At 27.8% G+C, this 13,283-nt stretch overlaps 1 protein-coding gene across 10 annotated transcripts in view; it reads left to right on the plus strand.

Annotated features, from left to right (window-relative positions):
- The window catches only part of LOC129960719 (NGFI-A-binding protein 1-like), a 161,205-nt gene extending 148,556 nt beyond the window's left edge, over positions 1-12,649 (plus strand). For 8 of the 10 annotated variants that reach the window (XM_056074303.1, XM_056074302.1, XM_056074299.1 and 5 more), the window contains exons 13-14: positions 10,375-10,448; positions 11,024-12,648. In XM_056074303.1, coding sequence (XP_055930278.1) covers positions 10,375-10,448; positions 11,024-11,703 — 754 coding nt within the window. In that variant the 3' untranslated portion in view covers positions 11,704-12,648. Of the gene's footprint in view, positions 1-10,374; positions 10,449-11,023 lie in introns of all 10 variants that reach the window. The other 2 variants (XM_056074308.1, XM_056074309.1) reach the window with 2 other exon arrangements.
- The last annotated feature ends 634 nt before the right edge of the window (positions 12,650-13,283 follow it).

The following is a 13,283-nucleotide window of genomic DNA, read 5'->3' on the forward strand; positions in this document are numbered from 1 at the left end:
ATATTTTAAAGAATTATTTTAACGATAAAAAATATTTAATATTTTTCCCAAAACGTGGTAGATATTTGTCAAATTTTCTGCGGTGGAAAGAAAATTAAAGTTACATTGAAGTAAAGAGCATCTTTTTAGATGAAACAAAATTTTCCTTTACATATTTTAAAATCTATGTCTCTCTTTTGTAAATTATTTCACTTGTTTAGTCTTTATAAAAATCGAAACATTTGCATATGTAGCACTTAGAATTATTTTACCACGCTACACGCTGGGCTTTTTTTTTATCTTGATTTTCTTTTTCCCTTAATCATGAGGAAGGTAAGCCTCTGCTTTCCGAGATCCGTAGAAGCAGAGAATTTAATCAGGAACTATGTCTGGATGATGGATGAAGATCCCTTTTTGATTAAGGGCATATTTTTTTCCTACTTGAGTAGGGTGGGAAAAAAACCAAGCAGAAAAAACTCGCAGTTTTTAAGTGTAAAGTAACTCTGTTTTCCATGCTATGCATTAAAAAAACGGAAAATGCATTCAATCAGCTTAAATTGAAACTGTGTGTTCTAATTTAATCGAAACAAATTACAGGTTCGGGATTTTGTAGTTTTGATTTTTACGAAACTCCGGTCAACCTATTGTTCTTTTGATTTACACACCATATCTATAACAACTGATTTAAGAATGAAAGTTGTAGACCATACCTTAGAGATGGCGTTTGAATAAAATGCAAATGTTTTAATTGTATTTATCTTGTTAAGAATTTTACTGTAACTTATACACTGTTAACGAAGAAAATAACTTTTAACTGCCAATTTTCTAATTTCTTAAATTGCTTCGTTAACAAGATTTAATTAAGGTAACTACTAAATTATGTATCGTGTTATTATTGGCTGTTATGATTCAATTATTTTTCTTTTTTCGAAAATATGTTATTTTTGTAATTCTGAATAAGTGCGTTTTTATTAAAATGAGTCTCTAAATCGAATATCCAGTAACTTTATACACTGAATGTGAATTAAAATTCATAGAATAATTAACTTAAGAGTAAAGTATTACAAGAATTACGTTAAATTTCTTAAAATTAAATAGCTCTATAATTTCTGTTTGCATATAGGCGAAAAAGTAATCAGTTTTAATATCGTACGAAGATAAAGTGAAGATAAATTATGCACATGGTAATTTAGTTATTGGGCTTAGTATGTTGCAATTTTCCTTATTAATGATTTCTACAGTCATTATGCTTTTGATGAAGCATCGGTTATCGAAATTAGGAATTTTTTCCCTCTTAAAAGAAACAACTCCGTAAAAAGAAAAAAGAAAAAAATACTTTTCTCTCTCTTAGACTTCTTGTAATTTTCCATTATTTGTCTCTTACTTCTCTGCCCTACTGTGCTCGTTTTACGACTGTCACTTAGCTGCATTAAAAACGTTCTCTGAAATTCTTTCGTTAAAAAAAAAGATAGAGAGAGAAAGAGAGGAATGAAAAACAAAGAAGGAATCTAGAAGGAGTCATTTTTTTAAAGGGGAAGCTTTTAAAAAAAATCCACTCTCATGCCTTTCCCAAATGTTATAACGAAGAAAAAAAAATTCCCTCTTCTTCACTGTACCCCAAGAACAGCTGCAGAAATAGCTATCGATTGTCAAGGAACGCGTACCCCATTCTTACCGCCGCATCCCCTATATTAAAGGGTTAATGCTGGCTCTCATGACGGCCGAGGGAAGGGGGAGGGCGAAAGCTATCAATGCATTACGAAGGAGGGGGAAATTCTAAAGAAAAAATATATATATATCTCAAGACTGGCCTAAGTCTCATCTCTTAGCTCATTACAGGGTTTTTTTTTTTTTTCTCCTTCCTCTCTTGGAGGAGTTTTTCTCCTCTACAATTTCCTTTTGTTTCACGATTTTTAATCAGATACCTTTCGCCTCTTCTTAAAATTTCATTAATGTGTATTGTGGTGTGGGAATTAGTCAGAGAAAAACACCTCCACGAATGTAATATTTCTTAATTCTTTAAAATATTCTGCTTGTATATATATCATGTATTTTTTCTCCGAAGGATACTGAGAAAAAACTCCAATGGACAATGAATGGGGTGGGTACCTTTCACTTGCCTGATGCAAGTACGGTCATCTTGTGTCCAATGAAGAATATGCTACGCGAAGAGAACTAAATTTTTTCTGTGCTCTGTCAAATTGTTATATCTTTTTTCTTTCGAATAAAATATGATAATTAGCTGGTTCATGTTATAAAGAACTGAAATTTTCTGGCTACTGTCTAATGCCGCCTATATTCCTATAGAACATTCACACGTTCAACAATAGGCGTCATAGTTTTGTTTTAACTCAATGATACCACTGCAGAAATACAATTTTTAATCAAAACTTCATTATATGTTTTCTTAAATTATCATTTTTTTAGTGTTTAAAGCTAGCTTAAATTACTTGTGTTCTTGTTTCAAACATTTGCGCTGCCGAGCATTTCTTTTTACGTAAGGTATAAGATAAGACAAAAAGCTGGAAAAGAGATAATCCTTACTACAATCAAAATCCTGAAACAAGATTCTGTTACTGCTTTACTGTAGTGCAATGATAATAAATTATATTATTAGGATTCTATACAATATTCAATATTTTATAGCACTGTATTGTAATTTTGAACTTCTTTTATATGTGTAGTATGGATAGTCAAGTCTAATTCATGAGCCAGAATTTTATGTTTCTTGTATTCTTTAAATATTTATAATTGTTCTGAACCTAATTTGATTTTAATTATTACCATGCATGGACTAAATTAAGCTGGGTATTTAATTGAACGTCCTTTCTTAAGTAACCTACTCGAAATGTTCACGTTGGCAAAGTTCACATTTGTTAAGTGAAGATTCTTTGAACATTTTTTTTTATCTACTAGAGAAATCATCAAAAGCATTTCAAAAATTTATTTAAAATATTTTTTTAACGTACTTTCCTTAAAACACTAAAAAGAAATTTTTATTTTTATTTTAATTAGTTTCGATTTTTAGTCTTCAATTTATAATTCATTATTAATAATATGAAGTCAGTTTTCTTTCTAAAATTTACTTCCAGGGGGTTGATGTCATTAATTTGAAATAAAAATCTAATTAAAGGAATCTATTAATAGACAATTAAGTTCTTATATATTCTCGATGACGATAGAATATTTTAAGTTTACAAAATGTCATAAACTCAGCACATGAAATGAGTGAAATGACGATCACAAAATCCCACCTTTACAAATACAAAACAAGTCCCCAAATTAAAAGTGCATTCCTTTTTTAAATCATTTCAGCAAACATTTATATTTGATAATAACCATAAAAATTTATTCGGTAAATTTCCAGTTTTGTAAATTAGAATAATGTAATTTATATTATTAATAGATAAAAATCTGTGAAATTTTTAATAAATATAAAAATAAAGAATTTTATGCATTTTTTAACATTTTAGTGTGAAGTTTCTCCTTGTTTTGATTAGATGCACTTCTTCAGATATATTAGGCATAGATGACAGGAGAATTCAATTATTCCTATCCTTTAATGGTGTTTTTATCATTTGAAAATGTATCATTATACTAATGCTAATTATTATTAGGTCTACTCTGTTACTTATTGTTTCAGATTAGATATTCATCCGATATATGTTGGTAATGGTTAAAACTGATAGGATTGTTTTTCCTTTATTGCCCGATACAAGATTTTGAATTTCTTTTATAAGTTCTGAAAAGCTCACTTTATTGCCTTTATCATAATAATTGAGATTATATTGACATTTATTTCACTGTGATCGAAATTTAAAGGCAAAGAAGTTCATTTGTTAAATTTATATTTGTCTTTTAAAAGGTTATTCAATTACTGTTTTAAAATATTGGGAAAATTTTACAGTTATAAAGAGACATTTTTAAATACATGTTCCTTCCAAAGACAAATACCAGTGTTTAAAAATAGGCACTGTTTACCATCCAGAGTTAGCCATTGTCTTGTAGAAGTTTAGCTTCAGAAAGTTCGTTCTTCATAACATAATACCTAATTTTTTATCGTCATGGTTATTTGTTTTCATGAAACTGTTATTTTTTAAATATTTTATTTTTATTATTTATAATTCATAATAGAACCAACAACAGAAGAAAATTTAAAATGCAGAAAATTTTGAAATATGTATATTAGTGTCCTATTCGAATAAATATCTATTTAAACAAGAATATCCATTCGTGCCTTGTACTAGTATTTTATATCGTATTTGCCACTTCCAGAGATTGATTTTATTCTTCTGTATAAATACTTATTTATTATGCAACCATTTCAACTGGATAAAATAATAGATATGAGTAAACAATTAAGTTATATAATATATATAACAATTAAGTTATTCATATAGTATATATAACAATTAAGTTATTCATATAGTATATATAACAATTAAGTTATTCATATATATATATATAACAATTAAGTTATTCATATATATATATATAACAATTAAGTTATTCATATATATATATATATAACAATTAAGTTATTCATATAGTATATATAACAATTAAGTTATTCATATAATATATATAACAATTAAGTTATTCATATAATATATATAACAATTAAGTTATTCATATAATATATATAACAATTAAGTTATTCATATAATATATATAACAATTAAGTTATTCATATAATATATATATAACAATTAAGTTATTTATATAATATATATAACAATTAAGTTATTCATATAATATATATAACAATTAAGTTATTCATATAATATATATAACAATTAAGTTATTCATATAATATATATAACAATTAAGTTATTCATAAGTAGAAGTAGACTTTTGAAGAAATGACAATACTGCAAAAGTGATAATAAAAAATTTCATTTTTATTTTTGTGGAGAGGCTTTTTTTCCCTCCAACGTTTTCCCAATTTTGGATATTATTTTAAGTAAAATAATAAAATATCAATTAACGCTAAACATAAAAAAAAAAAATCAACCTATGAATTCATATTTTCATGCTTTTTTCGCTTGTTTATATCAGATGACAAAGACATTGTTATTTTTCATGACTTTCTAGAAGTAAAACCGACAATTAAAAAAATCTTGATTTGTAAATTAATTTGGAATCAAGTTAAATACTGATCTTGCTACTTTTATTTCTATCTAAAGCTTGCTTTAATGATAATATTTCAAACAATGAGCAGAATCTATCATTTGAAACCCACGCCATTCAAACACATCCTATCATTTTATTTTTCATCGTCTGTTATCCAAGATGTACTATGAATTTTCATGCCAACGCAAATTTTTTATCCTTATCTAACTAAAATTATTATAGAGGTAGAGTAGTAATTTAAGAAAAAAATGGCAGAGAGAAACAGAGTGCTAGCAACGGAAGTTGAACGTTAGCCACCTGTGCTCGGAAAGGATCTCACCCCTTTGTGTCCAAGCATGGTTACACCTCGTTGTGGCGTCCGATGATGAATTTTTTTCACTCTTTTGTTTCGCCCTTCCCTGATGTTTAATTTCGACACGTAATATTTTGGGCGTGGCATGAAACAGGAAACGTCACTAGTAAAAGTTTATTGTTCTTTTCTCGTCTAAGTTACACGTTGGTGCACTCTACAAAATGATTATTTTTCCTCTACCCAACAGGCTCGCAGCTGATCTCGATATTAAATTAGACAGGGAGGAAAAAAAAGGAAAATGAAACGATTATTAAAAAAAAAGATTTTGAAGATTTTATGTGCTTTTTTTTTTACTAAGATTTTGGTGAAACAAAGGGGTTTTTTTTTAGTCAAGTACATATGCATCGTAAATATAGCTGGGTTCGTTTGAGCGTATTTAGTATTTAATGCGAGTTTGAAGTGAGCTTCCGTTCCCATATACGAGAGAATTTTTTCAACTATCGTAAAAATTCCTATTTAAATCTTTATTTCCTACCATCTATGTATAAATTATTTGCTAATTATGACTTATTTCAATAAAAACTCTCTATATCTAACTGGCGGTTTTTCTAGTGGGAAAATGCTAGTTTTATTAAAAAAAAAAAGTGACATCATTTCTAAGATAATACAACAACAAAAAAATAGCCAGTAATGAAACGTTGAATTGTAATCGATGGAATTTCTGTTACTGTTTTTATTAATATTATTATTCTTGGCTAAGAATTTGATATCGAAAATGAAACATTTGAAATGTTAATGTTCTATTAATCATTTCTATCGGCTTTTCAAAAAACGCTATTTTTCATCTTACTTTTATTTGTATACCATTACTTTTCCTATTATTATTTATTCTTGTACAGTTCTTTAAATTCCCGAGAGCTTATTCTTCTTATTCTCATTCTTATCCTATGTGCAATTCTTCAAAAAATTTTTAACCCACTACTAGGGCCGAATAGAATAAGTAATAAAGACACAACTTTCATGATTAGGTTCTTCGTGTATTTATTCTTTTATTAAAAATCAGTGGTTTGGAACGCGTCATTAGATACCTTAGAAATGCTTATTTTTAAATACTCATTAGGAATTTCAGTTCGAAATGAGATTTAATATGTTAACAATATACCTTTAAATTATTCACTCATTAAATGTTAAAAAGAATTTGCCAATCATTTTTCAAAAAATAATATTCAAACTTTCTTATAGCTTATATAATCGTTGTTGGCCAGCGGCAAAGGAGTATGGGGATATTGTAGCATACCAACCATGTAGTCAGAGTGCAATGCATAGTTGATTTTAAATTAATAATTTCAAATTAAATTAACACATGTGTTTATTAAAATATTAGTTCTTTTTCATAAAATAATTTATTATTCACGTGATATTTGAACCAGAACTGAATTTTTAAACAGAATAATAATCTTAAATGCTATTTTAAATGTGATGAGTAAAAATTACAATTTCTCTCATTGTGAAAAAAAAATTCGTCTAATTTCTTTTCTCTATGTTAATTATGAGAAGCAGTTCAATTGGATATATTCTAGTTTACAGGAAGAACTATAAAATATCAAGATTTCTGGCATACTTAGAACATTATTTCATTATATCAGAATAGTATTTAATTACAGATGATGATCATTTCCTTCATCTGTGAAGTTAATCAACCATCAAGTTAACAACAATCCAAACGTTTTCATTTATGAAGAGTAGTTAAGAAATCAAAGAACCGGTTTTCCTATTTCAAGGTTATTTCGGGAAAGACCTTTAAACTCTATTCTAATAGGAAGCTCAAAATTAATGTCATGATTCCATTCTGCACTTTTGCATGTTTGTGTTTCTGTCGGATATTAGTCATGATTAAACACATTTCGATTTGAGCTTATTTAATGCGGGAAAACTTTTACGGTCAGTCATCAAAAGCTGCAATGAACCAATTACCTTTACGAAATTAGAAAATTTTTAAATTAGAATTTTACAGTTTGGGCAGTTAGGGTCATTGGGAATGAATTTCAAAGAGCATGTAGAATTTAAATTGATAGTATGAGATGGAATGGAAGTCATTATTTTTCATGAAGAAATAATCTTGTTCATTAGGGCTCATTAAACAATAACTTTTTTTTTCGAATAAATTTCTCAATTATAAGAACCATCGTAATTACCCCAGGGACTATAATTGAGAACACTGTTACAGATCCTAATCGCTGAAGAGAATTAATTTGAAGATAATATATTTGAAATGATCAGAATATGTTCTATATTGCTTCCGAAATTATTTTACTGCCTGTTCCCAGTTGCACTTAAAGTACCGTTTGGGGTACAGAATATCTTCTGTCTCATAGAATGTCTCAAATAAGCACTTATAACTATTCAATACTTCCAATTTGAGGAAATTTATGATCAGTCTATTCCCAATTTTATCAGGAAAATCGAAAAAGGAATCTTTATAAAAACATAAATGTTTGACATACAAGAAAAAAACATTTAAGTCTTAGAAACCATAGTAATATATAACTTTAGAATTAGTAAGAACTAGTAATTCAATTTTGCAGAAGTTGGAAGTAGAGCTTCCATTTCAAGTAAAATGTTTAGTCAATTATTTAGCTCTCTTTTGACATTCAGATTACCTGAATAAAACGCTTTTAACATCCTTAAAATCTACTTCATCAATACAGTTTGGAAATGTGACTTTTACCAACTATCGGAAGTCTCAAACTGTTCATTAGCACCGAAACAAAAAGAAAATTAGGTTATGTAGCTAAATCAATGCTCTTGATACCTCTCACATCTAGTTCATCATCGTCAAATATATCAGTTCTTCAGATATATGAATAATAGGTCTTCATTATAGAACCTTCACTGTTTTCAAACTAATTATTCTAATTTTTTAAAAAATCAGCAACGGATTATTCTATATAAGTTACTTCCTCTAAACTTGCAGCTTCCATTTCATATTTAAAAAGAGTCAAAATCATCATCGTCAATACTTTCCTGACGTCACTTTTTCTTCTACCTTCAAATAATTATTAACAATTAACTTTCAGAAGTGAAAAGTTCTATATAACTTGGTAAATTTTTTTAACTGTCAGTTGTTAATTTAACATAAAAGATTAAACATCAATAGCGATATAGAATACTGTCACATATTTAGATTTGATTGATATTGCTTCTTATCGTATAATAAATTAATCCCAATACATAAAAAATACAGGTTTTATTACCGTAAAAACCTTTTTTTTTTTCGATTACCGCGTAATCATGATTGTCTGGGATAATTGAGAACACAAACGTGTGTCAGAGAAGAAAATCCAAAATAGAAAGCTCAAATTTTCTCTCAACCGTTCCACATATCCAAGGAATATGTAATCTGTCAACTTTCCTTGCATATAATCCGTGTAGAAAACGAATGATTAAACTTTAGAAAGTTTGGACTTAACTTTTAAGAACACGGTTGCAACTAAAATAAACAAACGTTAAAAAATAACATTGTAAAACAAGAGTTTTCTTCTTGTAGTGTCCTAAACAAAGCATCATTTTCACCAGTGCATACAAATTGCTGCCACCTTTCAATTTTCCCGCTTGGCCATAACTTATTAAGCATTCTGCACATTACATCATTAAAATAATCCAATTTTAATTGTTTCTCTTCGTGAATGTACTTGATAATTGTCCGGGTTGTTTGTTTGTTTTTTTTCTATTCCAATCATTAATAAAATAGTTGTGTATGGGAAGTTAAAGACTCCCTGGGACTTTTTTTTTTGGATTTGAGAGAGCTGTCCTTTCAGGCTTATTTAATAGTTGAAAGAATATACTGGAATTCAAAATTTCCTCAATGCTTTCTAAATTATTTACTTCTAAATTTAAAAAAAAAAAGCGTTTTCGATAGAAATGATATCAATTTTTTTTTCTTAAAATTAGTAATAATTCTGAATTAATCACTTCATATTCAATGATGCAAAAAAAAAAAAATTACTTATTATATGTTCACGTTATCCTTCTTCTTCAAGCAATAGAAATATTCAGTGATATATGTTATGCTCGAAATTTTAGTATTTATGAAGTTCTAATTTTTACATTGATAATGATTACCTGAGGTTTTGTGTAAAGACTCCAACAATCTGGAGTCAAAATTTTGATAACAAAGAAATAAGAGACATGTTTACCCCTCTCTAAAAAAAGTAATTCTCGATCGGCAAGATTAAAGATGACGATTTTCTATATTGCGATGCTTCATAAATAGCTAACTGTAATACCACTCTATAATTTGTTTTCTTTATCGCATCGATTATTATTTGTTTTCTGAAATGTAACATCAATCACTTTATAACTGAGAGAAAATAATAAGAGATATTCAATAAAAAAAATTCAATTTCTATAAAAATCAACATCCATTTTTAAATACAGAAACTTAAAGTAATTATCAAATATATATATATATATATTTGAATGATATCGTTTTGAATAGTATTTTTAAAAAACAGCTTGAGACTTTCAGTAAATTATCAAAACGTTTCAAGCAGCGTTATATTAAACGTTGTATTTAATCCTGGGCAGATTGAATTTTATTTCTTTAGATCAAAATATTATAACAATATTTCATAAATTTCGCAAAAATATAATTAACATCAATTCATTTTTCCATTATTCATATAATATAACTTCATGTATAAAATTTTGGAATATGATTACAATTCGAGCAGAGCTGTAAATGAAATGATTATCCAGATAATGAATGTAAGCATTTCTGTCGTTGAATCCTTTTGTAATTCATGAAATCAGATACAAAAATTGCATATAATTCTGTTTTAATAAACTTGTGCAATACATAATTGATTTACTACAGTAGGTAGGTTTCCTGCATAAACCTATTTTTGTATCAAATTTTTGTAAACTAAATGTCAAGAATCGTTTTATATAATAAAATTTATTTTTTTTAGGTATTTCACTGAATATAGATACGGAATTCGTTCTTCTTGCTCTGAAAATGATAAGATTGACACAGACGATACAGGTAAGACTTAAACACTAATCAAACTACTGTTCTCTTCTGTTAATACTTCTAGAGCAATACCTGTAATCTGATTATTTTTAAAAAATAAATCGAACAATCAAAATTTCAATATATTAGTATTTTATATAAAATAAATGTAAAAGTCTATGATTATTTATTTTATTTTATTTTTTAAATGAAGTAAAAACTCTCATATAATATATTTTAAAAAAGAAAGGCTATGTATCTGTTATCTTTACCATACAGAATTTCTGAAGAAAAATAATATTGAAAATTAATACGTCTATATTTTTATATGATGATAGTTAAAATCTCATTTTTACTTTAAAATTGAAAGTTTTTATGAATCAAAGAATGCAAAATATTTTGACCTAATTTATTTTTCATTTTCAAAAAATAACTTAACATTTACTGCTTTCCCATTTTCATTATTTGGATGAATTTTTTTATTAATATTTGGATCATTTAAGTAGTTATTATGTCGCAAGATATTTTTTCCATGAGAATATTTTTAATGCAGGAATATTGGGCTTGCTATTTTTTTATGATCCTTATTTTTGTTTCTCAAATTTCAGATTCGCAGTTTTCCGTGTACAGTTACGAATCTTCAGCTAGTATTGGCCACGATGCAAATGAATCTCCTTCTCATGACTCTAATATGTCAATACAAACTAATGATGGTTATTCTGGCATAAAAAGTGTTCAAGGGAAGAAAACAAACTCTCATATTACGAAGCAACTCGTTCAAGAAACGCTTATTGATGAAGGACTAAGAGTTGTGAAAGAACTAGCCAATCAAATTAAGGACGAAACTGACATGAATCATGTATCTGTATCTAAGCCAGAAGGTAGACCAAGGGGCCGTCCACCAAGGTTAGAACGAGACTATATACTGACTACAGCCGGCTCAACTACTCCAAAGCATTATAATGATATTAACACTAATAATTCTCGAAATGCAAGTACTCCAGTGACACCAATTCAAAATGGACACAGCCCGACATCTGTCGGTGTGCCTTCAGACAGTGAAAATACTATATGTCACAATGGAATTCTCTTAAGTTTAAGGTCAAACCAAATTTCTGAAAAGAGTAATCTCTCCAATAACAATAGTAACGATGGAATTCATATGACAGATATGCAGGAAGAAGTTGTAAGTAACGAATCTGAAAGCAGCCTCAAAGCCCTTCTTGCCTTCTCTCAAAAAGGAATTAAACAGGAGCCATCATCACCGACCAGTTTGAAAATGGACTAATTGATATTTTTGTTAGTAAAGCTGAAGTATGTGATATTTTCTGTATTCTCATTGCACCTGCCATTTTCATTTCAGGCACAGAACTCCGGTTACTGTGTTTACCAGAGAGCTAAGCATTAGCATCATACTTTCCACCACCTGTATTATATATCTGGCAAATGACTTGTACTTCAGCAAACAAAAAATAGAAAATATTATGTCAGGAGGTGAAATATCAAACATGGTCGCTGTGTGATGAATAAAATTAGTAGCTGCTGCTAGTGTGCAATATGTAAGATATGTACAGGCAATATTGGTAAATTGATATTATCAGTTATCCCCCTGGCCACATCAATCTGTGTTGTGTTGATACAACAAAGATTGGAAAAAATGTCTGTGATTTTTTTTGTTACCCATTACTGTGATGGACTGATTTTGTCAAGCAAAAAAAGGGCAAGAAGGTTTTTAAAAAAATTACATATTAAAATTGCAACAGTGATATTCGACATCCGTTATTTGCCAATCCAATTCATCTTCACATTGTTGCAAAGTAGCATAAGACTTAGTGGATCATTCATCAATTGTTATTAAGATGCAATCACATTTCGTTAGTCCATGAAATTTTAATTTTTATGCCTTTGTCTGGAAAGACCGTTGCAGGGTTGTGTGGTGCTTTTTCTAAATATCTCAAATAAAACTCAATATCTCACATCAATAAAAGTCGGAAAACTTATTTACTGTAAATTACTTTCATGCCTTATCACATTCTGTACTTATTTAGTTGAACATAAAAAGTATGAATGCATTTTTCTTTTCTTGTGAAAATATGATCTATTGATATTTGTAAGTATATGAACATAAAATTTATAATGTTTTAAAGAAAAGAGTGTTACTTGAATTTATTGAGTGACATGGTTTAACTAGTCATAACAGTTATGCATAATTGTGTAATTTCTACTTAATTATTTGTATTTATAAGTATATTTTAACCACTAACCATTAAAAGAATATTTTAAATACTCAGTTTGTGCTTATATAAATATTACTTTTTAATTTAAAAATAATATATCAGATTTTATTTATTAACATATATTGAATGCATTTTAGCATTACATATAGACTTTATCTATGGGGAAATTAGCTTTTCTGAGATGATATTCTAGTATTCTAAATAATTTATTTCAACATGTATTAAAATATCAATTTATCATACGTATCGTTCGAGCTATTATTTCTTTGTTTATATTTTTAAATATAAAGTTTTAAAAATTGTATATCTTTATTATTGATACTTTATTGGTATAGTTTACAGTTTGCCACCAATATTTGAACACATGAAATATGTCAAATTTCGATTTTAGATTTCAGTAATTAAAAAAAAATTCACTTTCTTGTGATGCACATAATGTACGGATTTCGTTTATTATTATTATTTATTTCATCCAAAAATGTCCATTTTGAAGTGATTCAATTTTATTTAACAGAATTATTTTGCGAACTCAACATGTTATTTTGAGTTGCTCCTGTTCAGTTGTTTTTGAAATAAATTTTGTTGGTATTTTGTACAAAACTCGGATAGCAAATTTTATGTAAGAGTTGTT

This window comes from Argiope bruennichi, chromosome X2 (assembly GCF_947563725.1).
Source record: "Argiope bruennichi chromosome X2, qqArgBrue1.1, whole genome shotgun sequence".
Lineage (NCBI taxonomy): Eukaryota > Metazoa > Arthropoda > Arachnida > Araneae > Araneidae > Argiope > Argiope bruennichi.